Source organism: Brachycentrus maculatus, unplaced genomic scaffold, assembly GCF_059751285.1.
Source record: "Brachycentrus maculatus isolate JH-2025_06_01 unplaced genomic scaffold, ASM5975128v1 h1tg000299l, whole genome shotgun sequence".
Lineage (NCBI taxonomy): Eukaryota > Metazoa > Arthropoda > Insecta > Trichoptera > Brachycentridae > Brachycentrus > Brachycentrus maculatus.
This window is the reverse complement of record NW_028281050.1, coordinates 596,200-624,139: the sequence shown is the minus strand read 5'-3', so window position 1 is coordinate 624,139 and position 27,940 is coordinate 596,200. Positions and strand designations below refer to the sequence as shown.

Here is a 27,940-nt window from a genome sequence, read left to right as displayed (position 1 = left end):
GATAAAGTACCTACAGCATTTCGTGTTGAAATCCATTTGTTTAGTTTAATGATTAATGATCAATTAGGAAACCAAATAAATAAAAGGGATGAGATGAAATGAGAAAGCGAGGACAAACCTTTATTTCTTTATGTATGATAAACGTTTCGAGTAAAACATTGTGGAATATTCATCAGGACTGTCGAGTGTTTCAAAATATTATGGGTCACCCATTTTACAGAACTGAAGTTAATAATAAATAAATTAAGGAATAAAAATATTTATTTGTAAATCATCATAGATAGTATTGCTATTTATAATTCTCGCCTATTTGAAGTATTCACGTAACCATATGATGATTAGTAATAAAAATAAATGAAAAATACTTTTGTTAATTTTTTTATCCTATAAATAAAGATGGTTTATAAATTTTCATTTCATTACAGTTTCTTAAAATTAAAATGAAAATTATTATGATTCGTGTAATGTAAAAATTATTGTACTTTTAATTATTTTTTAATTAAAAATAATTACACATAAAAATATGATCATACGTATATTATTGTTACCTATTATTGGGAATCCCCTAAAACCAATAAAGCGAAGCGGACTACATCGCAAATGCAAAATTATTGGTTTGTTCCGTAACAACAAATTTTGTTATTTCTTTATGAATGGAATATAATTGATAAATGATATTGCGTTCAAGCACAAATAATATCCCGTCCCGGATTACGCTTCTACCTGATTGTATGTAAGTATATTAAATTTAATCATTATCCTGCTCCTGTAAATTCATACCGACTATCAAACTGTATCGAGAACCAAATAAGTGCTGTCCGACCTCGTCCATCGAGTACGGGGTCCTTCACTCAATAGACCTGCCTCCGCATTCCATGATACTTGCAGTAAAATACTAGACGGCTGATACTTTTTTTTCAGTTTAATTTTGCCGCCGGTTCGTGTTGGACGTACACATTCTAATTTAGTGCGACGCTCGATAAATATACAAAAATGACTATCGAAAAAAGGTTTCTTAATGTTATCATGCTCGGCTTCGGGTTTATGTTCGTATTTACGGCTTTCCAGACAATGGGAAATATCGAGGTGTGTTACAAAAAATAATATTATTTTCGATCTGTCAGAATTTATTTTGACGTTTCAATATTTTGTGTCTATCGTATTTTCTGCACGTGCTGTAAATGTCAAAATGACATTTCGCGTTGTTTTACTTTATTTTTATCGCTATAAATTTCGAAATATTATGAAAATACCGCTTTTAATCACCATATTGATTTAAATTTTGATGACGCGTTTTACATTTTCTCTTATATGGAAATAAACGTCGTTTGCATTATTATAACTGCAACTGAACGAGATAATAATATTGTCAACTTTCATTTTTACAATGTAGTTTTATCGCATTATTACCTATTGTTGATTACATCGTAAATACCCGCGTAATGTTATTTTTTATGTATTTTTTCCTTTTTTATAGTATAAGTATGAAATGAAATTATTTTGATACAACAAGCTGTGTATTATAACTCAATAGGAACTCGTGAATCTATTTCTCATCATATTATGAAATGTTCATGTAATAAGGGATAAGTATGTAATTTAGTAGATAATATATTAAAATTAGGTTAATTAAAAAAACATTGGAATGCATTTTTGTGGTCTTTGTTTAATAATTTTAATGACAGTAATATTTAATATCTCATCTCCACTTTTAGATTATTACGACTCAAAAATAATATTTCTAGTTAATTTAATTTTTGAGTTTCATACCTCCGAATCTAAATATGTATATATGTAGTTATTATTTATATAGGTACTTATGTATAATAATATATGTGATATTTGTGGTTCATAAGTTTTTTGGACTGGTGGGTCTATAGCTAAAATATTTTAAATGTCATATACTTACTACAATATTTGATTATATATTTTTTTTAAATAAGTATACCAGTAAGTAATCGAATATAACCGTTAACTTATTACTCATTTAAAGATGAATCTGTATGAATTGACGTGTTATGTATATATTTTTAATGTCTTAAGACAACCAGTTTTGTTGTTATTACTATTATGAATAATAATAATAATAATATCATTATTATTATTAAGATCACGTTCGCCAACACGGCAATTTTTTTGGTTATGAATAACATGTTTTAAGATTCTTGTACGTTGCTATTTATTTGTTGACAAGTAATTTTTTTCTTATAGTCTGCATTTAGCACTATTCGTCAAGCCGTTTTGTTAATGTCTTCTAGTTTCCCTTATCCGCAATACAAATTAAACTAATTTTGTTTCATAATCATTGCCACATCATATTTTTTTTATTTACACTTTTTTTAAATGAGTTTTAAGCTAAAATACATATCGCTCACTCCTTTCAAGAACGTCATAAATCAAAAATCGACAATTTTAAGTTGTGCATACTTTCGGAATGCCCAGAAAATGTACTATATCCCAGCAAAAGCGGCATATTTTTAACTTAACATTTACCCGCTACAGGGCAGAAAGTGTTGTTTTTGTATTTTGAAGAAAAAGTATTGTTTAAATTTTTATTTTTTAATATGCTGAATATTTTTCAAATGGAGAAAAAACCTTCAGGTTTTACCTAAAAAGATCTGTTGCACAGTAAAAAGTTCAAAAAGTGGCTTGATATTTATTTTTAATACATTGTATTATTTTTTAAAACTTTAAAAACGTTCTCCTGAAAAATCAAGTTTTTTTATTTATGACGTTCTTGAAAGGAGTGGGCGATATGTGGGTATAAGAAAAAAAAGAATAAAGCTCCTATTTTAGACGTCTTTATTTGTCTGCAGGTAGGATAATAAGGATAAGGAAGGTAGACGTGAATAATACGTCATAAATACCCGGACCATTTGAATACTTCTTGTATTCATTTTGCAATCGGCGGAAATCGAACCCGCGACGCAAGTTTCCCAGTCGAGTCATCTATGTTGAGATATCAAAAAAAAAATCCAGATTTGTGAGCAAGTATTTGGACATACTCAAAATGTAGTAAACAAGTATTTGGATACACTCAAAATGTTGTAGTTAAAGTTATCATTTATTATACAAATAAATAATAACTTAATTTCAAGCATAAAATAACGTTATAAAATGGCGCTAAAAATGTTCTCAATTGTTTTTATTTATTACGTATGTAAGCCGGTTCTTCCTGCACAATTTTACTCAACTACAACTACAGTTAAATGATTTGATGTCTGTATTAAAGACGCATTAAATATGACAAATTCAATTATTAAAATGGACTAAACGTAACACTAAATGCAATCAAGGTTAATCGTCAGTTACATTATTATATTACGTAGGTACCTTACCTGTGCCTATTTAGGTTCAAATTGTTTGAATACATTAATTTTTGATTTCGTATATTGTGTCCACCTGTTGAAATGGTTCAATTACCTTTTCAGGTGTTTTGAGAAAAACGGGTTTTCACTTTTATCAGTATAAGGTAGTGTTCCCATGATGACAACGCACTCTATAAAATTACCGTATAATGATAAGTAGATGTATTATATTTATTATTACCGTGTAAACCGTGCTTATTTATAAATAAAGGATCATTCGCAAAAACATATATTTTAAGAGTTTAACTGCTGGTGGGTAGTAAGGAAGATACAAAGAATACATAAGAAAGACCCAGACCAATTGAAAATCAACGTTTTGCAATTGGCGGGAACTTGCCAAGACGTTTCGTACTCGAGCGTCTACGCAAATATTTCGCGGCGCCGTGTTGTTATTCTGGTTTTAGGCAGCCAACACACGCGAGTTTTCCTCTTTCGGAATACCGATGCATAAAATCCATACAGATATTCCCTATTTATAAAATTTTCTACTCCGAAAAAAATGAACCCGTGTTTGACACGTAATTTTTGTATGGGATTCATACATTCCGAAATCCGAAAGAGGAAAACTCCGGCGGAAAACTCGAGCGTGCGAGCAGGGTTAAGTCATGTTTATACGTATGGCGGGAAGCAATTTGCGATATCTTACGATTTGTGTCAAATCTATATCAATATCGGCTCCACGGTAACGATAAAACAAAAATACAACAAGCGAAAAAAAATCAACCATAGAACTATGACATTAAAATGTCACCATGCAATGTATATAGACACATAATTTAGACAAATGGATGACACTTTTGGGAAAAAATATGCTGCTTCTCCCCCACCCAGTATTTTTTTTGTTCATATCATTAAAATTAAAATCGAAAACAAAGTAACGATTAAGTTTTTATTTCATGAGCTATGAAAACGATATTAAAAGTTTTCTAATGTGTGTCTAAATTCGTCCCCCATAACGGAGCCAGAAAAGTCTGCCGAGTAAAGATAACGCATGACGACTGATCATTCTAATTACATCATCTCCACGAGAACTAGAATGAACTGAACTTAAAATTGGCCGCTCAGAAAGCGACAACCCCCTAACCGTCGCGGAAAACCACGAACGGCGAACGATCATCGATGGTCGGGAATCCGCCGCAATGGCTTATTCGGGACCTGCCTCACGCTCAAGGGGCCGCGCCACGTCTCCTCATCGCGGAATGTCACTCTGGTAGAGTGTACACGTTACGAGGGAGGAAGTACTACAGAAATGGTACCCAAAAACTTTAGGTGGGTACACTGCATAGTACACCGTCAGCTCTCAACATAAGGGCGGATTTAAATTGAATCATTAACTGACTTCAAACACGAGGCAAGTCAGTGCTGACTCGGTACTGCTATCGTAAAAATTGATTTTCACGTCAGTAAAGCGCTGTACCGTAAATGCTGACTTCTATTTCCAGGTATAAACAGTGTAAGTCTATTCCCGGCGCCAGTACTGACGTCAGTAGCTTACTCAATGTAAATCCTGCCTCATAGCATTGTAACTCATCTAAAATCAAAAACACGCGCAAAGATGATCCCGTAGTAAAAGAAAGAACTAGTAATTATGTACCTACTCACTTTTATCAGTTAGGATTCGGGCAACCCATCCTCACTCGAGACAGATTTATCATTTACCGTGGAAGACGACATTCCTGTTTGGATGCGTTGTTTATTATTTACACAACTGATTAATAATCTTATTTCGTTACTCGACCTGCACGTCGAGACTATCGTTGTAACAAGTAACAATACTTTCTCTCGCCTCAAGACATACCATAACAGTTCTTGTTCTCTTTGTATCTTACATTATATGTATATAAACTTTAGTTACGTAATAATTCCACTGCAGTCGCGCTAGTCTCCATAAATCACACAGTAATTGTAGATTATTGGGAACCAAATACCAATTGTAGGTACTAATGGATTCAGGATATGGCTAGCGATTAGATACGTTGGGAAATTTCGAATAATCCTGTATCAACATTGCTGGACGTTTGTAAAGTACAGTAAAACCTCGATATAATGGACTGATTGGACTGGGGGGTGTCCGTTAAAGCCGAATGTCCGTTATGTAAAAAATAGGTTCAAAATAAATCAATAACCTTTTTTTAACGTATGAAAACTGTATTTAGATATAATGAAACAATACAAAACAAAAACAAAATTATATTTATTGCCTTCGGACACTCACGTGAAGTGACTGCTGTTTGATATCGTCGCGCTTGCTTTCGGTAATCCTGCTTTGAAAATGAAATCAAGTTTTGTTTCCACATTCGAGTTAACTGTTTTTTTTATTGTCAACTTCCTAAAATTACGAAAATACGTATAATATAATTGAACTTCGTTATCTAACGAATAGTCAATAATTTTACCTAATTTTTGTCCGTTATATCCAAGCTTCATTAAATAGAGGTCCGTTATATCGAGGTTTTACTGTTTTAGGTTTAACTGCGTTTAATTATTATTGTCTGCAAAGATTCTAGCAAACTTTTTCAAAAACATTTTAAACTTGTTTTCGGTACAAACTTTGACAAATTTTATACATACTTATGTATATACCGGTCAGATTTTCATAATGCATATTTTCACACAGCTGAAAGAACGGCGACGATTTTGTGGACGCAGTTTTCTTTCCAAAAGACCGCTGATAACCGATATTACCTTCATATGAATGTACATATAACTTCAGATGTTTTTTCGCATTTCAGAAATAATGAACATAAACTAAATATATGTGTATCATTAATAATTTGTGATATTAACAATGTATATGTTTTAATTGGTAACAAAAAGCATTTTTTTTACTATCCAGACTAATAAAGTAAATATTTGTTTTTTTTTTTTATAACGGGAATCAAACCTGCCAGGCCAATTTTTCAGTAGAGCGTCTATCTAACTATGCCTGTCATGTGTGTGTTAATATTACATATTTATGGGATACAATGTATTTTCGATGCTGGTATATTAATAAGAAATTAATAAAATAATTTTCAATTGCAATAAATGAGAACACGAAATACCTCCATGAAACGTGGGACAAGTCAGGACGAGTACTTTTTGTAGGTAGGTACTTTTTGTAGGTAGACATTACTTTGTATGAAAATATACACTTATTTCAACTGTGCATAAAAACTTAATACTTATATGTATACTTATATGCACCTCGCTGGTTTAAATCGCCTTTAGTTGTAAATACCGAAACAGTGGGTAACAAGAGTTATTTTCATGTTTTTAGTGACAAGTCAATAACCTTTACGTTTCGATTTCACGCATTTCTGATCAATTATCACAAGCTTTTAAAAATACGATTGTTTTATTTTAATGTGATAGTTGTAAAGTTTTTTCTTACATTGAGCATATTGCCAAAAATAACGAGTAGTCTTGAGAAACTGGTAGTAACAGGGATAGTTAAAAGCGATCAATATCGTCGTCTGACTAGATAAAGGAGTTAACCAGCTCCTCATCGTACTCTGCCTTCAACTTGGTCCAGGACCGAGAGGAATGGGAAGGAATTGTGCACCGAGTGCCTGAGATTCCAAAACATCACAAAATGAGGCATTGACCAAAACTATGAAGAAGAAGTTACAGTATCTACTCAATGAATTAGGGCCACGCAGAATTTCGCGCAATTTCTCAATTCAAACAGGAATAACTCAGAGAAAACCTTGAATAAAACAACATTGAATTTTATTTACTCATGAACACTTTATTACGCTTAAATTATGCATATATTTTCATATAAATACAGTTAGTATTTAGTATTTCCACCTTTGGGAGAAATAACTGCCTCAATTCTTTTTGGCATACTTAAAATGCACTGTTTTATCATGTTTTTTATTTCTTCGTCTTCTGACCAAATTTTTTGAATATTTTTTTTAGACAGTCTACTGTCGGATTTGGAAATGAGTATACCTTATTTTTTAACATGCCCCTTACGTTTTCTATAGGATTAAGGCCCGGAGAATTTCCAGGCCAGGGGAGCAAAGGCAGATTTTTGTTAGACAATAATTTTATTATTGATTTACCCCGGTGGCAAGGTGCCCCATCCTGCATGAAGGTGTATGGACCTTCTGTTGGGTCGAGTGTATGGTAGAAGGGCAATAAAATTCGTTCGAGGACCTGCTTATAGGAATTTTGGTTCATTGTTCCTTCCACGAAAAACAACGGCCCAGGTAAATTGTTAATAATACATGACCATATCATTGTTGCAGGGGGGTGTTTGATAACTTTTACCACACAGGCCTCATTGTAACTTTCCATTGGTGTTCTCCTGACGAATTGACGGCTCTTTGTCACGGCTTCTAACCGGCACTCATCACTAAAGATGACCTGAAAAATAATAGAAATTTAAGTTTAATTCAAATATATAAGTTTATTTACTAAAATGATATGTTGAAAATTCAATTTAAATAAATACCTTTTTCCAATCATCTACCGAGTAATTTCGATGTAACCTGGCCCATTTTAATCGATCCGGTTTCATTCGTGGTGTCAATTTTGGTACTTTTACAGGGCGCCTGCATTTCAGATTTACTTCGTAAAGAAGTCGCCTCAGTGTTGATACCGATATATTTATACCCTCTTCTTCCAATTTTATTTTTAATGTTTTTGCTGATGCACTACGGTTTTCTAAGGCACTTTGAACGATTTTTCGATCAGTCCTCGGTGTTGTTTTTCTAATTCTACAACAGTTCTTTCGCCGATTGCTGTCGGCGGGTGACTGATTTTTTATTGATTTTGAAATTCTGTCCACTGTTTGACGAGAAACGTTTTCTTTTTTTGAAATTTCTTTATTAGATAGTATTCCTAATTTCAGTAGCACTATAACACTAGACTTTTTTTCCTCAGAAATGTCTTTACTTTTTCCCATTTTGTCCTTTTCAAAAAAAACACTTGTGTTTACAAAAAAAAATTATACTTCATGAACTAGAATTAAAAATTAAGTTTTTTTTACAAGACACGATAACTATATAACCTCTCTAAATAAAACAACAACCAGAACTCAAGAAACTTCACTAATAAATGAGATAGGACTATTTTTTGAACTTTCAACTATCTGTCTACCTGTGCTAATTAGGGACCTTTCTCAGAAAAAGGGTTTGAAATTTTGTAAAGGCTTAAGTAATCCAGGTATATTTTACATATTATTGAAGGTAATATACATGATATTAGATGTCAATAGAAAACTTAAAGTATTTATGTAAAATAAATATAATAATCCAAAAGATTTCAGAGTATTCAAAAAATTAATGGGTGGCCCTAATTCATTGAGTAGATACTGTAGTTAACACAAGTTAAATAGGCTTACCTGAGAATTACGAATATGTAATTAATTATTTTGAGTGTGTTAAAAGCATTTAATCAGCACAACATCAGATTAATTGACAATTAATATTGATTGGATTACTTTTGCAACTGCATCTGTGGGAATCGAACTCGCGATGCCAGTTTCTCAGTCGATCGTCTACTCATTGCCATTATTAAGTGAAGAATATTTATTACACGCAAATTTCTCTGTTAATTTTTTATTAGAATGTTACGCAGTATATAAAGTGATCTCCAAAAATAGCCAATGACAACTCGTAAGTCCTATCAATTACCAGGTCATATTCATCCCGTAATAACTGCTTCGTCTCTTTTGGTATATCCATGTTTTTAATGGTAATAATAATAAATAATAATAAAATTGGATAACTTATATAGCGCCATTTTCGTAAAAAAATACCTCAAGGGCGCTTCACTGTGAATGAATTGGGGAAAATATTATGGTGGAAATGATTTAGCAAACAAATGTGTTTTTAGTCTTTTTCTAAAGATCATCTCACTCTCACTATTTCTAACCATTGGTGGAAGAGCATTCCACGCCGTCGGTCCTGCAACAGCAAAGGCACGCTCGCCAAATTTAGTGCGTTGGTTGCGAGCTGGTAAGATAACTTTGCCCATTGCAGATGTTGTAGCCGATCGAAGCGTGAGACGTCTATCAACCAATTCATCTGGAATACACAGCTCCTTAAGATACTCTGGAGCCATATTGTGTATTGATTTATACATGAGTAGGCAGAGTTTATACTCAACCCTTTCGGGAAAGCGTAACCAGTGGAGTTTGTGAAGTAGTGGGGTGATGTGACTGAATTGCCACCAAATTAAGGAGCTTGCCGTTCTGAATGCTTTCCATAAGCGTGTATATATTTATTCGTGATACTGTATTGGGTTATCAGTATTTTTTACGTCTTTTTATTATGCTAATAAAATATGAAAAATCTGTTTTATTTAAAAAAAAACAAATAAAATGGGCCGTATTACTAATTGAGGGCATACAATAGCAATAATTTCTTTGTTTTTGTTAAGGACCCAAGCAGTTAAAAATAAAATTGAGTGAGAATAGTTAGAGCAGGAAAATTTAAATTCTGCTGGAAATATTGAGAGAAAAAGAAAACCGAGATAAACGACCTCAGAACGGATTTTTAAATACTACGAGTACATCTACAAATATTTATTTTTATTATATAAAAGTGTCAAGTTATTAGTTGATAGAACTTAATTGTGTTTATTTTTTTCTAGAAAACCATTCTCGACAGTATAACAGCGGATGACCCAAGCTTCCAAGGAGATGGGTACATCTCTCTGGCCATCATATATGCCTCCCTGGCCATCTTCAATTGGCTCGCCCCCTCCGTCATCAGTCTTACAGGACCCAGGGTGGCCATGGTGGTCGGCGCTGCCACATACTGGTAATAATAATAATAATAATTATGATAATTAATAAAGCGCCGTTTTCGTAAAATACTACATATTGATAATGGACGTATTGATATTGATTGATAATGGACATATTGATAATGACGACTTGGATAATAATAATAGGAAGATGGTGGTAATAATACATAAAAGTATAATAAATATAATAAAACGTCAATCGGCTCGGGACGTCGAGTGGGCTGAGTCTGGAGCGGAGAAAAGATGAGCCGATCCTCCTTCCTCTTGATCCCCATGGGCTGGAGAATGGCCAAGGTGTTGGGCAGGACCTACTGAGCGATGGTCACGAATAGTTACTCTGGACCCCATGTGCTTGAAATAAATATAAACGAAATCGGATTGAGTGAACGAAATTTTTAATGACAATCTGGAAAACTCTCAAGTTTTTCGATTCCTTACCAATATTATACGAATAATGTCGTTTTTCGCTCTGAAGATGACAAACACACGCAATACGATAGGTATGCTAAAAGTTGAAAAAATAGACGGGATAATGATAGTGGAAGACGTTAGACGCGAGTTGTTCGTGAACGACCGGATCTTAATGACCCATTTAATATTCGAGTGAACAGATCCCAATTTTGAATGAATCCGGTTCATTAGGCTGGTGCCTCGTTCGCTGGTTTGTTGAATTCATCGTTTCACTAAATTGTGGACCAAGGAGCAAAAAGAAATATAAGAAAAAAGTTTCATTATAACAAAACTTCTCAGCCACCTTCAGTTTTTAGCTCCTCGCTTCACAATGTATCAGTGAATCCATGAATCAGTGAGTCGCCTATAATTCTCTCTCCTCGTCCGACGAAAGATCCATCTTTCAATTGATCTGGTTTAGTGAATGGATCACTCTAATGATGATTACCCACCTTCGTAAGACATATATTTCGCTATGTTTAAAATAATCGTGGAATAAACACACAAGTCGGCTTTAATATATTCTGTTTGATAATAAGGTATTCGTTGATTATACCTACCCAATACTTTGAAAATTGCGCTATTTGTAGCGTAAGTACGTCTTTTAGTGTTTATTATGTAACAATTTGTACAATAATACCAGATATCACATTCTAAAACAAGATTGGTAGGTAATATGACATTATTCGAAGGGGCTATAATTATATTTTGTCCTTGAAATATTATTATTATCAAAGCCTATTCCTGCGTTGATATCAGATTAAACTAGTTTGTAATAGAAACGACAAAGGATCAACAACGAAGTCGTCGGAATGTAAAATTACATAAATAAAACTTGAAGATACTTTTGGCACAAAAAAAAACATTCTAAAATTAATCACTGCAGGATAAGATATGGAGACCTTAAAAAAACCTAGTCAGTTTGACAGTGGGTATCGTCCTATTGTCCATAAATGATTGGAATTGTGACCCACATTCTTCCGTTACCGTTGAATCGATCTAAAATTTCGCATACGTTAGTAATTTTTTTTTACTATTTTTCTTTCTTTTGAGATTACTTTAAAATTTTTTGAGGTCGTAGAAGAAAAAACACATTGTATTTAGAAGCCGGAAACAAAATTCTACACATGGATACGTCGAACCGTAGACTTGCCAACGTAAACATACTTTCATCGTTTGACAGTCATTGATAAACCATTAAGCATGTATATAATAATACTCGTATTACATGTGTAGTTATACTCGTATTATATGTCTATATATAAAATATAGCAATTTTATCAAGTGAAAAAGATATTGAATTTATCTCAAATTGCACTCTTAAAATTTTCAAGCGTAAGGCTTGGAAATTAAAAAAATTCAAGTCTTTAAAAAAAAATATTAGTTCATTTCTTCGTTATAAAACCAAACTGTTTTCATGATCTAGTATACAAGTACACATATGAGTTAATTAGATTGTGTTATCATTTAAATATATATTTTTTATAATATGAGTTATTTTATTGTTATTTTGTATTACGAGTATGTCGAGCACCTACGTCATATTATGCAGTTATGGTTCATGATAAAAGTGTACAAAGTCTTTAAATTCTATTGATACGCTATTTATCTTTAAAAATAAACAAGCAAATCATTATTTATTTAATAATATTATTAATATTGTGAAAGAAAAATGTGATAATTTACGTGGTTGTTGTAGGTGCTTGAAAATGTATCTTACGATTTCGTGATTTGAAATTTCTTATCATTATTTTTCTGATTTTTTATTACTTGTTTATTTTATCTTTCCGGTTATATTACTTTATTGTTTATTGTATCAGAAACTAGATTATTAAGCCTACTGATGATATATCAATATATACTGTATCAATATATATGTACTAAAATGGGAAGAAATAGAGAGATCTGCAAAAGCTATAAACGAAATACACCAACCAGATGAACGACAGCAAATTAATACTTAAGTATAGTCTTTTTGATCAACTGTCGCTCAAAAAACTTTTTTGCATAAAAAATTGAAGAATGGAGTTATACGACGACCCAAACTGAATACGTGGATAAATGGGTCCAATTATTCAAACATTTTGACGAGCAACAAAAAATGTTTCGCTTAACGAGTAAGATGCTGGAACGAATTATGTTCGTTATAAGAGGTTTAACTGTATTTGTTTTTTTTCTCTACCTGTCCCGGTTTAGAGCTTTATAATTATGGAAAGCCTAATTATACCTATCATTAAACATCCATATTGCTTTAATTTTTGAAAGATGTAATTTTATTTAATTTATCTTCTACTTTCTTTTATATATTGGCAGACTTACAACCAAAACGCCTAAATTTGTCATTATAAAACATCTACTCTACTATTTACTATTTATTACATATTCTGTGTACCTCAACCGTGAGCAGCGCCTCAGTACGTATGGATTTTAGCGAATTCCTAATAGAGTAGGTATTGCAATAATTATTTGCTATTGCAAATAAAGAACGTGCAAATACTTTCAATCAGTCTCGCGAGTAATAAGTAATAATTGCATCATGATTTGTAATGTTTTAGATTGGATTTAAAACTAAAATTACGGAAATTATGCAAAATAACGAATAAATAAGAAGAGAAATGAATTTATTGTGTAGAACTTCTTTTTTTAAATTGATTTATATACTTGATAAAGATAAATCGAAGATGCATTTTTTTTATACGTAACATATTTTTTTCGTTGTGACAAATGTTTCGCCTTCTGGAGACACTTTAATAACAAATTAAGCCACATCGGATCTAAAACGATCTAAACTACCCTCGGTCAAAAACGTTTTTTCTTTCAATTAACACCTCCTCTGCGATGGTGGGTCTGATCAGACCCACCATCGCGGAAAATTATTAATTACTTAATAGGTAATTTTTTTACGTCGTTTTCCTTCAGTGTAATCGTTCTTCAAACAATTACCTACAAATTGAGATAAAAACAAAAATTATCGGACCAGATTCGAATGAGTTATTTAAAAAAAAAGAACAAATAAAAGATCAAAAATCATATTGAGTAAGGTCAGTTGTTCGCTATCAATGTGTTAGTGTGCCGTCTGCCGTGCCCTCGAACTCCCCAAAACAAAAGCAAACATTGTCAATCTTTGGCGATTGATTCTGTGTATTGTTTTTTTTACATTCGTTTTAAACTGATTTATTTGTTTACTTGTATGAAAAATACTAAGGATCACGTTTAAAAAAGTGTAATTATTACATAAATTATTACATATTTTCATAAATTGATTCGGCAGTTACTTTTTGGTAAAATCTAACCATTTTTAATTTAAGTTTTACTTAGAAAATACCACAAATAGTGGTAATATATAGTATATAATAGATTTATGTATATATACAACACCGACATACACAAAGTTACTAACTTCAAAACTTCACAATAAACTGTTTTATGTTTGAACAATTTCTAGTTTTTAAAAAAAAAATCTTTACGACACTTTACCACAATGAATGGCAGGAAAAAAATAAATATCTCATAACGAGATTGGACGACTTTTGGACAGTTATAAAATTGAAAGAAAAGTGAGAAAGTAGTGTTGATGACAGTGATTTAGAATTCAAAAACCTTAGATACAGAATTTTAAAGTGAAACAGAAAACTTGGTTTTGTAAGAAATGTCAGTAAGTGATGAAGACATCGATTTTAACAAGAAAAGTAGCGATTGTCTTCTGATTTTTTGATAATAATTTACTTGTCAATATTAAAATTAAATTTGTTACCTATTATGTCTAACGAACTTGTATATAAAAATAATTTATACCCAAAAATTAGTTTTATTTAGTACCCTACAAAATTATATTCATAATTTCTAAGACCCGCAAATCTATGTAAGAAATAGCGAACATTAAATGAATATTTACACCATTTTGGGCAATTCTGTTTATATTTTTCAATGAAAAATTTACCATTTTCACTGTATTTAAAATAAATTTTAATTGCATTATGGACAAAAATTTATCTTGAATTATGAACTCAAGTCAAAATCCCAGAATCATTTTGTGGTTTTTGGAGCTAACCGCCACGTTTTATATTTGAAGATAACAAATAAAAGTTAAAAATTCTATCTTTTATGATGTTGACTTAAAATATAGTTAAAAAATTAAAAACACAAATTATTTGAATTCAGTAAAAATAAACATGTTTACAACCACTGCTTCATGCCGATCATGCCTCACGCGGATGCGACATGCTACGCGGTGGTAGTTAGCAGCTGCGCTCGGTCGAGTTCGCATGTAAAATGAAGCGCTTGGATAATTTAAATTCAAAACTATCAAAAACTTGAAAATTCTCATACAAAACTTATGACACATTATCCTATTGCTATGTAGCCTATTTTGATTAATATATAAAATATAAAAACCCGACAAAAAACGTCTAAAAGGCGATTTCTGTACTGGGTCAGATCAGACCCACCACCGCTGGGCGCGTTTTGTTTGAGGGCATCGCGCTTTAGGTGTTAAACGGGTCACGACGTAATATTTTTTTATATATTTTTATACTCTTTACTTACGAACGATATATTTTTATACTTAGATAACAAAGTACTATAAAATATTTCTGTAAACTAACGTACCAATATTAAAAATCTATCATTTTTATTTTGAAAATTATTCATGCTAACAATATAGCTTTGAAAATAAACATGATAGGTTTTTAATAGTATTTTGATATTTGCATATTGAAATTTGATTCACGGTTATCTGATTTTTTCTTCTTTTTTCTAAATCTAACTTTCTAAATTTATTATTTGTAAGTTAAGAGTTATGGTTGAAAAAAAATGTATGAAAATATTGCGTTGCGAAGTTCCCTGTCGAAATCTCGACAATTTCAATATTTTTTTGTCATTTAGATATGTCGGGATTTGAAATATCGAGTTTTTAACTGTCTGGATGTTAAAATTTAAAACAGAGCTTTATCGAATGTATAAAAAATGTGAATGTTTCAAATTTAATCGTATTGAATTATAATATGTAGTGAAGTATATACATAAATATATAATATTTTATGATAATAAGTTATTTTCATCCTACGTCAAAAAATGGGGTCAATGAAACCAAAATCGCTAACATTATGCTAGACTTTATTTATTATATGCAAAAAATATATGTAAATTGTGTCCTATTTGATAATATGCAAATCTATTGTGTATTATGTCAATTTATAAAATTAATATAAATAACACGAAGTATTCCACCTTGACCTGGGCAACGACACTCTCTTAAAATTGGCATAAAGTTCAGATTGCGTCAGTTTTTGATACAAAAATAGACATATATTTCATGTCCAGTTAGCTATCATGGGGCATATTGACTACTTAATTATATGTCCAGCCTAAGACGATACCTCCCAATTTTTAAACGGAATGTTTTTTATCGTGTTCTTCAAACACCTTTTTCTGAGATCTCTTTCAAAATATAGTATCATTTTTATACGAAATCAAGTATTAAAAATGTGTCTACATAATATCCAGGATCTAGTAAGCAAATATTATACCCAGGTTACTAGATCGGATTGTGAGATGCCTGAATGCTCCGAAACCGTATGGAAAAAAACTTTATTACTTAATAGAATAATAACTATACAGTTTTTTCCACATTAATTTTATTTGAGTAGTGCCCGGGTTTCGTAGTTACCGACATTATCAGACTGGTAGGAGGCTAGACAAAATTCTATGTTATAAACATTCACAACAAGGCAGGAGTTGAAAACCATGATTTTATATAATTTTTCTGTCAAAAGTAATTTAAATTTAATGAATTAATGTATTATTATAATAATTACGTATAAGTTGAAGTAAGGTTTTTATGTATGATTTTATTATAGAAATGGATTTTTATATATAGATTTAAATAATATGTGGGGTAATTTATTACTTAAAATTATGATACACCCTAATAGAAAGGAGATTTTGCAGCTCAGTTATTTTAAGAAGTTTTTTACATGATAAAACTTTTAAAAGATTAAACCATTCATTCTGGTTTATGATGTTATGGGTTCTGTGTCAATACCTAGTTATTTAATTATTTATGAATTGTTTAGTTTAACCGTGTTAAAAAAAGTATTTAGTATGTTTGTAAGGTATAAGTCCTATATATTGTATTAGAAAGTAAAGTTTAGCTGTAGAAACCTAGATTCTAACTTTTACTATTACGAATAACCTTGACGATTGCGATTTTTCGCGAATATGGTATTGCTAGAAATCTATTAGTAGGTCTGCATTTTATTGAATCTTGTCGAATCTTATTACGTTTCAATTAATTTGTTTTGTAAAATGATAATTGTTTCTATTGTTAATGTAGCCATAGAAAACTTCGTGAGAGGATGATGAATTGAATATTAATGACTTTAAATAAGATAACTGTTATTATGTTATGTACGAGCCATACGAACCCATATTCTACTTTTGACATCGAAATATATAAGTACATGCATAGTTTTTAAATAGTCTATATTTTGCGTAAAAAACTTTATTTTTGGGTCATCAGACATTATATTTAGGTCTTAAAGGGTACCTAACTAACAGATAATGCGAAATTTGACATATCGCTCACTCCTTTCAAGAACATCATAAATAAAAAACTTGATTTTTCAGAAAAACGTTTTTAAAGTTTAAAAATGTAATACAATGTATTAAAAATAAATATCAAGCCACTTATTGATCTTTTTACTGCGCAACAGATCTTCTTAGGTAAAACCTGAAGGTTTTTTTCCATTTAAAAATATTTAGTATATTTAAAAAAATAATTAAACAATACATTTTCTTCAAAATGCAAAAACAACACATTCTGCGCTGTAGCGGGTAAATATTAAGTTAATAATATGCCTCTTTTGCTGGGATATAGTACATTTTCTGGGCATTCCGAAAACATGCACAACTGAAAATTTACGATTTTTGATTTATGACGTTCCTGAAAGGAGTGAGCGATATGTATTTCTCAAATAATATTCCTGAATGACAATATTGCTCTTTTTTGTTGCATGGAATTATAAGATCAAAACTAATTTGAAAAAAAAACTTAATTGCTCTTCTTATTTTTTAAATATTATTTTGGTATTAAAATGTTCAGTTGATTATTGCAGATAACACAGAAAAAATATTTTGATTGCCAGAATGCTACATATAACTGAGACGATTACGTCTAGAATCTGCGAGCATAAAGATGCTACAAACATTTATCGCTTTCACTATTACCTAGTTACAAGTTGCGTCGTGAAATGCGAATTATTACGATCACAATGACTGCAAAAATTACTATTCAGAATAATCTCTTTTTCACAGTGTGTCTGATTAATATTTTTTACCATTCTTTTCGCTTTTCGCCAACCCAATGTTGCTCGAACGCGAAATATACATAAACTAATTAGACTTTAACTGGCAAATTATAGGTTATTAGAATTTTGTTAATAGATTAATCCGTGGGTGTTGATAGTCGGAGAATAATAATTCATACCCATGATTGATTTCTTAAAATTACATATTTTTTAATAACAATAATAACAAACTCAATACTAAAAAAATTGCAAAAAATGCCTTAAAGTGAGAATTAATTATATAACATATTGGTATAATTATAATACTCCATACACTATATGTTGTCGTTGTCGCCCATGTCCAAATTGTAAGTTGGCAATGTTGAAAAATCATATGAGTATATTTATTTTTTAAAGTTCCTTAACTATTGTATTGGATTCTAGATTTCTATAGAATAATTATTTTCTTAGTAGAAAATAGCATTATGAGATAAATTATTGTAGGCATATCATTTTTTTTTACAAAATATCAAACAATTGCACCTTCATATTTAAATATAAAAATCTAAATATAAAACACGTAAAAAATCTAAAATCGAATAATGTAAAAACTGCGAACTCAAAAAATATACACACGAATAATGTTTAAAAAAAATTAAATACAAATACAACTTTCCAAGTAGCAGTTGTAGGTGGATAAATTTTTATTTACTAGTTTACATTTGCTAGTTTAATATAAATTGCATTTCAAAATGTTGAATGCAGACATGCATCCACATCCTAATATGTACAACTTGCGTTGGCGTCAGGTGCTAGTTTGACTTTGAGTTTTAGGCAGGTTGTCCTTTAAAAAAAGATAATGTATTGAAATGCTTTCATCATTATTGTTTATAGTATTAAATTGAGCAAATAAATATTAGTAGGTCAGATAAAATGCCAAGTGGACAAGAAATATCCTTGTATCGTATTTATACGCATTGATAAATTTGATAGGAGATATTAGGAATAACATGTTTGCTTTTATCATCCACTTATAGAATTAGGTCAGCTAGCTGAATTGGGAAGAATAATGTCACACATATTGATCTAGCAAGTGCTTTATGCGTTCCCTAAGTTTTATCAATTTTTGTGTTTCAATTTGTGTCCACTTGGACCAAATTTTCAAACGTCACTATTTTAATACCACCAAATAATTGTGTATTCTATCACAAGAACATATTACTATTTCCCCATTACACAAAGTTGTATGGGTATGGATTTGCAACAGAGTGCCCTAGCTATCACTCTGATTCTCTATATCCTGCATACTGTTTTTCCTCCATTTGCTAGTAATCCTTCACCCTGAGCTCCTGTACTTGTGTCAACCGGATCCCTTTAAATATAATCCACTTCTGAATCCAAGAATCTGGAGCATATTACTGATCAGCTCGCCTTCCTTTTTTTTACATATTACTAATTTCAACATCTTAAATTTTCCTATTTTTTTTTTTATTTTCCTAGCTATGTTTTTTTTACTAAGTTCCTTGTTTTGAACCATTTTCTTTGTTTTTCAATTGCTTATTATAAGTAATTTCATACTTATTTTATTCTCTATTTTGACTTTTTTCCGCACCCTATAATGTACTCGTATAGGTCACCACATTGGATTGACATAGTATCTTGATCGTCAATTACGTGAAGGCAAGTCTTGCATTATAGATTCTTAGTTATAGATGTGGGGAGTGGAAAATATTTGATGGGATTAATAACTGATCCATTCCTGATTTTATACTGACAAAATTCAATTTTTTTATTATTGATAATAAATCAGTGGCTCTCAACCTGGGTTCGATCGAACCCCATCGGTTCGGTGACTCAGTCTCCCGGGTTCAGCGGAGGTCAAAACACACACCGACTTTACGATATTATGAAAAAAAAAGACGTACAATATATTCATTTATCCAATTGATCTTGTATATGATTTGAAAGGAATATATCAAATATTATGAAAATTTATACGACGTAAAATATATTAATTTCTCCAATAGGTTTAGTAAATTATTTGAAAGGAATATTTCAATCTAGCAATATTTTTTTCCAATTAAGGGTTTGGTGAACGCGCATATGAAACTGGTGGGGTTCGGCACCTCCAACACGGTTAAGAACCACTTTAATAAATTATGCTTCTGATATTATAATACATATGTATATTCTAATAATAGTTATTGTTATCATTAATGTGTATTACTGTTCTACTTATTCACAGCTTATTGTTCGTTATTATTTGACATAAATGATATTATATTTTGTTTATTATGAACATTTGCATAACAGGGAATTATCTTCACATTCTGTGTGACATAATAATCTGCCATTCCCATTAACGCTGATAACAAAACAGCGTGCATTTTACTATTATTCAAATATTTCATTCTTCGCATTATTGAAATATTATAATTTTACATGCGAATTAAATTTAATTGAAAAAATTGAGCCAGATATTCAGAAAAAGAAATTAAAGTTTGCATCATACTTTGTATCAATTATCTATTATCTCATAACAGAGTTTTATAGAAAAATATCAATGGAAAACATTTTTTATGTCAACTGAATACATAGTATAATTGCAGTTTATTAATGTGCTATTTCAGTTTGTTCATCGTCACTTTCCTATTCCCGAAGACGTGGTTGCTGTATGCATCGAGTTGTGTGTTGGGAGCCGGAGCGGCCATCATATGGACTGGCCAGGGAAACTACCTCACTCTCAACAGTGATGCGGCAACCATCTCAAGAAATTCTGGAATCTTCTGGGCTATGTTGCAGACAAGGTATGTTCTGTTACTCATCTGCTGGTAGTATAGAAAAGGGAGATATGAAAATTAAGTACAAATACTAACTAAAAATAAATGTTCCAGAAATTCATTTTGAAATGTATTGAAATGAGAAATAAGTAGGCAGCTCCATTGCGTAGTTGGGTAGATACTCAAATGCGAAACTGGTTCAATTCCCCCCAATTAAAAATTAAATTGAAAATGTTATAATTAATTATTCTAAGTGTAGTTATGTATGAGTATATATCATAATTTTCTTTCATCCTTTCTTTCTCACCTATAGACAAACCTCTAAATGGAGTTTTTACAGGTTATTCCTTTTTTTTAAAGTAAGCATTGTCAAAATCAAGAGAACTATTAATGTGCTTCTTGAATGTTACTCGAAAAGCATAATTACAATACACTTTCAATTTACCGAGATCAATTAACCGGGAAGACTTTTATGGATTTTATGGGAACAATTATGGATTATCTGGGATATATTGTATTTTAAAAATCAGTTTAAGTAATGATCTACATTTTTAAATCTATCAATACTGGAGTAATCGCATTCCAATGTTTAATGTTATTTACATGAACCGAGTAAATCAAAGATTGTGTGATTTATATTTCTGATTAGTGTTCTTTAGTCAGATAATAATTTTAGGTCAAGACATTTAATATTTTTGTATTTCGTCAGAATAATAGATATGTCCCACATTATTTTATATTATAGATTAAAAATGCTTTTTATGATTATATTTTACACATTTTTAAGAGGTAGCAATTGATTATATTTTTAATCAATGAATGAAGTCAATGTTTGTTTTTATTTTATTATTTTAATATTTGAAATGATGTTTTTATGTTATTATTGCACAGTTCCGTGTCACAGTTTAACAACTATCCGGTAAGAAGAGTCGATATGAAAGTATTCGACTATGTTTTTTTGACAATTGGCAAGAAAATATCACTTTTTACACAAGTTTGCTTTGGTAATCAAGACGGTACGTCTGCACTTTATTGTTGTATTATTGTTATGGTCGGTTGGAAGATATTGCTTTTTAGCAATAAGCCCGCCAATGTACTTTTTATTTTCTGTACATGAAGTTTAAAATAAAAAAAATAAAAATCAATAAAAAAATATAAAAAAATTGAAGAGGTAGCAATCGATTATGTTTTTAATCAATGAACAAAGTCAATGTTTGTTTTTATTTTATTATTTTAATATTTGAAGAGGTAGCAATTGATTATATTTTAATCAATGAATGAAGTCAATGTTTGTTTTTATTTTATTTTTTTAATATTTGAAGAGGTAGCAATCGATTATGTTTTTAATCAATGAATGAAGTCAATGTTTGTTTTTATTTTATTTTTTTAATATTTGAAGAGGTAGCAATCGATTATGTTTTTAATCAATGAATGAAGTCAATGTTTGTTTTTATTTTATTATTTTAATATTTGAAGAGGTAGCAATTGATTATATTTTTAATCAATGAAGAAGTCAATGTTTGTTTTTATTTCATTATTTTAATATTTGAAGAGGTAGCAATCGATTATGTTTTTAATCAATGAATGAAGTCAATGTTTGTTTTTCAATGAAGAACAAACCGATTAATATTGGCTAACATAAAAATCAAAGTAAATAATAAATCTTATATTAATTAAAGATTATAAAAATAATGTCAAGTATTCTCTAAAAGATGTTCAGTGGCTTTATGTTATCTTCGGATACAAAGTTTACAAAACAGTTATTGATATGAGAGTTTATTTTATTTTATTTGTACCTCAGGGATTCATATACATTAGCAGTGTATATGTTTCACAAGCTAGCACAAGTATGGATATGCGAAAATGAGTGCCCTAGCCATTACTGCTATTCTCATATCTATCTATATTTCCTTCTTCATTTCTATTCCCATATAGCAATCATGTCTTTCACACTGAACTCCTTCACTTTTGCCATCTATATCCCATTAAATTCATTTCATTTCAAAATGCAAGAAGTCTTTAAATTATTAATAATCAAGTTAACATTGCAATGATCCGATACAATACCATATGCACCATCTGGATGCAGATAAAGGCATAATTTATATTCAAATACCTTTAACAAACTTTTAGAAAGTATTTTCTATAATTTATATCAATATTTTCTTTTTTTAAGTATGTTCCTGGGAAACCTATTTGTTTACATTCAGTTCCAAGGAAAGACTGAGATAGATGCTGATACTCGCAACCTGGTGTTTGGAGTTCTCATAGCCCTGGCAATAATCGGCATAGGCTTCCTTCTGTCCTTGAGGAAGTCGGAGCCGCATGTGTCTCCAACGGAAATTGTCGGCGACACGGAGAAGGTGGAAATCCCAGAGCCTGAAGGACCAATGGAAGCGCTGCGCGGTGCTATTAAGTTGTTTTGCACTAAAGAAATGCTTATATTAAGCATCACCTTTTTCTACACAGGTAAAGTATTCCCAATGTATGCACATATCGCTTTCTCCTTTCAAGAACATCATAAATCAAAAAACTTGATTTTTCAGGAGAACGTTTTTAAAGTTTAAAAATATAATACAATGTATTAAAAATAAATATCAAGCCACTGATTGAACTTTTTACTGCGCAACAGATCTTTTTAGGTAAAACCTGAATGCTTTTTCTCCATTTGAAAAATATTTAGTATATTTAAATAAATAAATAAACAATACTTCAAAATGCAAAAAAAAACACTTTCCGCCCTGTAGCGGGTAAATATTAAGTTAAAAATATACCGCTTTTGCTGGGATAAAATACCTTTTTTGGGCATACCGAAAACATGCACAACTGACAGTTGTCGATTTTTGAAATATGACGTTGAAAGGAGTGAGCAATATGCATTATAAAAATATGCCATTCCATACGGGTGTCCTGTCCCGAGTGTCCTAGCCATTGCTGCTATTCTCCTTTTCTTCTCCTATAGTACCTACTAAAACTCCCCTATTTCCTTTCCCATATAGCAGTAATGTCCTTCACCCTGAGCTTCTTCACTTATATTATCTACATTACATCAAACACATTCAACTCCCATATTCTATGACTGGATCATTTTATGTATACATATTAGAATTATCACAAGCAATAACAAGAGAGTTTTGCAGCCAACTTCTATTAAAATATCAGAAAACCTTTCTACATATTTTTCTTCTTTCAGGTATTGAGTTATCCTTCTTCAGCGGAGTATACAGCCCAAGTATTGGCTTTACTAAAGGCATGGGAGAAAATGCGAAACAACTTGTTGGACTTTCTGGAGTATTTATTGGTTTAGGAGAGGTTTTAGGTGTGTATTAATATATAAATTTCATGTTGTCACTATTTATTCACGGGCTGAGTAATTGCTTGTTTTAACATGCGTTCCAATAAATTTCAGCGCTAAATTAATATCAAACACGCCGCAAGACTGCATGCAAGTACAAAAGCACCAAAATTGTTAGCAATTTTGAGGAATACTGATATCACAATGATTTTGAGAGATCCCAATATTGAGAGATTATCATACAATACCAAAAAAGCATTATGCGTGATCTTACTGTACTTATCTTAAAAATTAACAATATTTATAAATTAAATCATTTATGCTAGAAAATAATAAGTGACACTTGGATATTAAAATTACTTATTTGTTCAGTTTAAATAAATACTTTAAATTGTTTGCATTAATAAATCAAAGAATTGTAGTGTAAGTAAGACGATACACCTTTCTCAATATGTAATATGTTTTTTATTTTACAGGTGGTGCATTGTTTGGCATTCTGGGAACAAAAACGACAAGATGGGGCAGGGACCCAGTTGTTATCATGGGATACCTCATTCACATTCTCAGTTTCTTTCTGATATTCTTGAATCTTCCAAATGATGCTCCGTTCGGTGATACAGATGAAAAGTCCTACATCGACCCATCACCGTACGTGGCCATGTTCTGCAGCTTCTTGCTTGGATTCGGTGACGCCTGCTTTAATACGCAGATTTATGCTACACTCGGGGGCACCTTCTCTGAGAACAGTACATCAGCTTTTGCAATCTTCAAATTCACCCAGGTAAGCAGGAGCTTAGGAAGTATGGTTTAATGAAAAGTCAGTTATACAACCACCCCAAAGCGATTCAAACATAATTACTTTTCGTATATGAATGTAGATTTGGAATAAATCACAGTTTAACCCAAAAAATATAAAGTCTATTCAAATTAGTCTTTCCTTTTCTTTGTCCACCCACCTGAATGTATAAGACTCACGATGTTTTACTCACTCATAGATGTTTTACCATCTTTTATAAAAAGATCTCATCTCAAGTTAAAGTTAATCACAAAATTAATTGCTTTTATATGCGTATCTATATTTATTAGAAAGTATCATAAATATTTATTAGAATCACACAATCAATTTCAGAACTTACTTCTTAAGCCGTTTTGCATCCATATTTGGATGTAGGCCTCCCTTGAACTCTGTCAGTGATTTGTATCCTTTAAAGCCTCAATCCTTCTAAATTCAGAACTTTACTGTCACTACTAGATATGAATTAAATTAAACAATGATTCGATGTAGATTTTTTTTTAATTTTCAGTCCGTGGCAGCCGCAAGTTGTTTCTTCTATTCATCGCACGCTCCCCTCAGTGTACAACTGGGAATCCTGGTCTCTCTGGGAACATTAGGAACTGTTGCTTTCTGCTTCGTAGAGTGGCTCGCCAAGGACAACAGGATACGAGAAGCATCCAAAACAACCTGCATCGAAGATGTAGTTTCTGCAGCTTCCAGACATGAAACTAGACCTGTTGCAAATATGCACGAGAGCGATTGATGAAATAATTGCAAGTTCCACAGCTGGACTTCTAATAAAGTGACTCAAATATTAGGCGTAGTGTGAAATAACTGTCACAAACAAAATAACTTTTTATCAAATTGTCGTCACAATATTAAACTTGACATTATGTAAATTATTGTTTAAAATATTTATTTTTAACTATCGCATTGGCAAAAAGGTTAAACCTAATAAGTTTTTTAAAGGAATACATTGATGTTGTTTTGGTACTATTTTGTGCCCATTTTAATCATGTGAATTTGCTCAATTGTGGTGTTCATTTTATTTCCTACATGTAAATCACTCAAAAGCATTTAATATATTTATCATTATTATAAATAAATGATGGTTATATGAAATATCTAAAATAATTTTTAGTGATGTTATGTTACGTAAATGTTCAAAAATAATATTGTTCTGTTTGTCAATAACAGATTTTAATTTCTATAAAACCACAAATGATTTGATTATTGTAAAGTAAAAAAAACCTTTACATCTTTAACAGATCAAAATCTTTATGCAATTTGTTTATCAATTCTTTTGCATCATATGAGTGATATAACATATTTTTTGTGTTAAGATTTTATTGATTATGTGTAACTTTATATGATAGTTATTGAAAAATGTAAAAGTATAATATCTTACAGCGAAGCAGCTCACAATAAAACATAAGTTATTTTTAAAGTTAGGAAAGAAAGAGACATTATTTGGCCATTATTTCATTTTGGCCATTTTAGCATAGCTTTAAGTATAAATATTATTTGTATGTTTTCAATTTGTATTTGTCTAAGAGTATTGTTGTAAACCGAACTTGAAACTAAATTTTGATTTTCATTTGACATTGACATATGAACAAACCACTCTATCAAACATTATATTTGCAAATCCATAATTATTATAAAATATACTTGCAATTACTCTAAATTAATTATGCACCATTTTCCAATTTTAGAAATTTTATATCTTTTAAATTAATATTTTATGCGATTTCTAGTCAAGCAAATGAAAATATTAATTTTAAAAAAAGTTCGTTGTTGACAAAATATTCCTAATTTTTACCACTCTGTGCTATAGATTTGTGCATAGTAGTAGAACCTCCATTTTCTATATTATATGGTGATTGAGATTAGAAAGGTTTGGGGATATTGGAACATACATACAATTCAGAAGAGAAAATTACATATATGTATTGTAAAAATGTAACATCGCATACCTCCGAGTACATTACATGCTTGTCAAAAGGTGGAATATGTTTACAAGAAATATTGTTTCTTGAAAAATTAATAAGAGACAGGTGGCCCCTATGTGCTTAGTAACAACACCATAGGTTTTTTTATAAATTTTGAGATAATTGAAAATTTGGATAACTGATGTTCTGATAATGGAGGCTCTCTGTATTAATTAAAAGAAAATGTTTAATATATTGCTTCTTATTGAGCCTTAAATGATAATTACCATAGTAAACCAATATATCCATTTAACTATAACAGCAGTAATTTAAATAAAGAAATTAAATATTTTTAGTTACCTACTACATAGTCATGAGATTTAAATCACAAATTTGTGTTTTCTATATTATTTGTAAATAAACTCATCAAATATTCACATATTTCTTTACATGATATATTTAACATAGCAAGTATTTAACAATTTGATGTTAATAAAAAAATGTTGGGAATGAAAAGTTGTAAGTGTTAAAGAAGTCGTTAGTTCCTTGTAAACAGAGCTGTAAATAGAGTTGCGTTTCCAAAAGAAAGGAGAGCTGAAAGACTAGAGAATTGATCATAGTGTTGTGAAAAAATGGACATGAGCACCAAAATTGTCAATTAACACTAGAACCACCAAGCAGTCGTATGGCACAATCAATATTATCAGGAAACGTGTTTAAAGATAATTAATCAATACGTTTATTGTAAAGAATAAGAGCCGTTGAAAATAATTCACTCTAAAGGCAATTAATGAAATTAACAAGAAAAAATCTATTTCTAAAAATATATTGAAGAAGAAAAAAAAAGTTGGATATAACCCACTATGCATAATTTTAAATACTTCCATTTACTAATTAAACCTACTAAATGAAAAATATTGAAAATAAATGCAATCATGATTAACTTCCCAAAGAAAAAAATGAGAAAATATTTGCATTTTGTAAGAAAAAACATTCTTTTAATTCATACATAATATTGACCGCTCTAGCTGCTTGAGTTATGGAGCACTTCTTGGTGGATCTAGCATTAAATGAACAACTAAATCTATTATCAAAATTTAACATTTTTATAAATGCAGTAGACTATCCAAAGTAGAAGGGAAAAAAGACCCATGGATACAAAGACGTATAAAAAAAAATACTATCCTGGTTAGAATACAATCTAAAATAACTGAGAGTCTACTGTATATTTATTTCTAGTGTCTAAAGTACCTATTTTTTTATGTGCTGATAATTATTAGAAACTACCATTCCACATTATTATGTGATAAGTAC

The 27,940-nt window shown here is 30.7% G+C and overlaps 1 protein-coding gene and 1 non-coding gene across 2 annotated transcripts; one reads left to right on the top strand and one right to left on the bottom strand.

Annotated features, from left to right (window-relative positions):
• The first annotated feature begins 884 nt into the window (after nucleotides 1–884).
• On the top strand, nucleotides 885–27,472 carry LOC148304881 (UNC93-like protein MFSD11). Its single transcript, XM_088267564.1, has 7 exons — nucleotides 885–1,086; nucleotides 9,954–10,123; nucleotides 20,476–20,652; nucleotides 22,802–23,094; nucleotides 23,819–23,944; nucleotides 24,397–24,701; nucleotides 25,225–27,472. Exons 1-7 carry the CDS (start codon nucleotides 994–996, stop codon nucleotides 25,456–25,458), a joined length of 1,398 nt encoding a protein of 465 aa, XP_088123690.1. The 5' UTR covers nucleotides 885–993; the 3' UTR covers nucleotides 25,459–27,472.
• On the bottom strand, nucleotides 4,425–4,635 carry LOC148304882 (small nucleolar RNA U3). The gene has a single exon (XR_015838288.1). It is a non-coding gene; the product is annotated as a small nucleolar RNA U3 (small nucleolar RNA).
• Nucleotides 27,473–27,940: the final 468 nt, after the last annotated feature.

Excerpts from the sequence above, each read along its gene's own strand:
- LOC148304881 (XM_088267564.1), top strand. The coding sequence starts at position 994 with ATGACTATCGAAAAAAGGTTTCTTAATGTTATCATGCTCGGCTTCGGG. Across the intron at positions 23,095-23,818 it reads CATCACCTTTTTCTACACAG|GTATTGAGTTATCCTTCTTC; the intron begins GTAAAGTATTCC and ends TTCTTCTTTCAG. Across the intron at positions 24,702-25,224 it reads CAATCTTCAAATTCACCCAG|TCCGTGGCAGCCGCAAGTTG; the intron begins GTAAGCAGGAGC and ends TTTAATTTTCAG.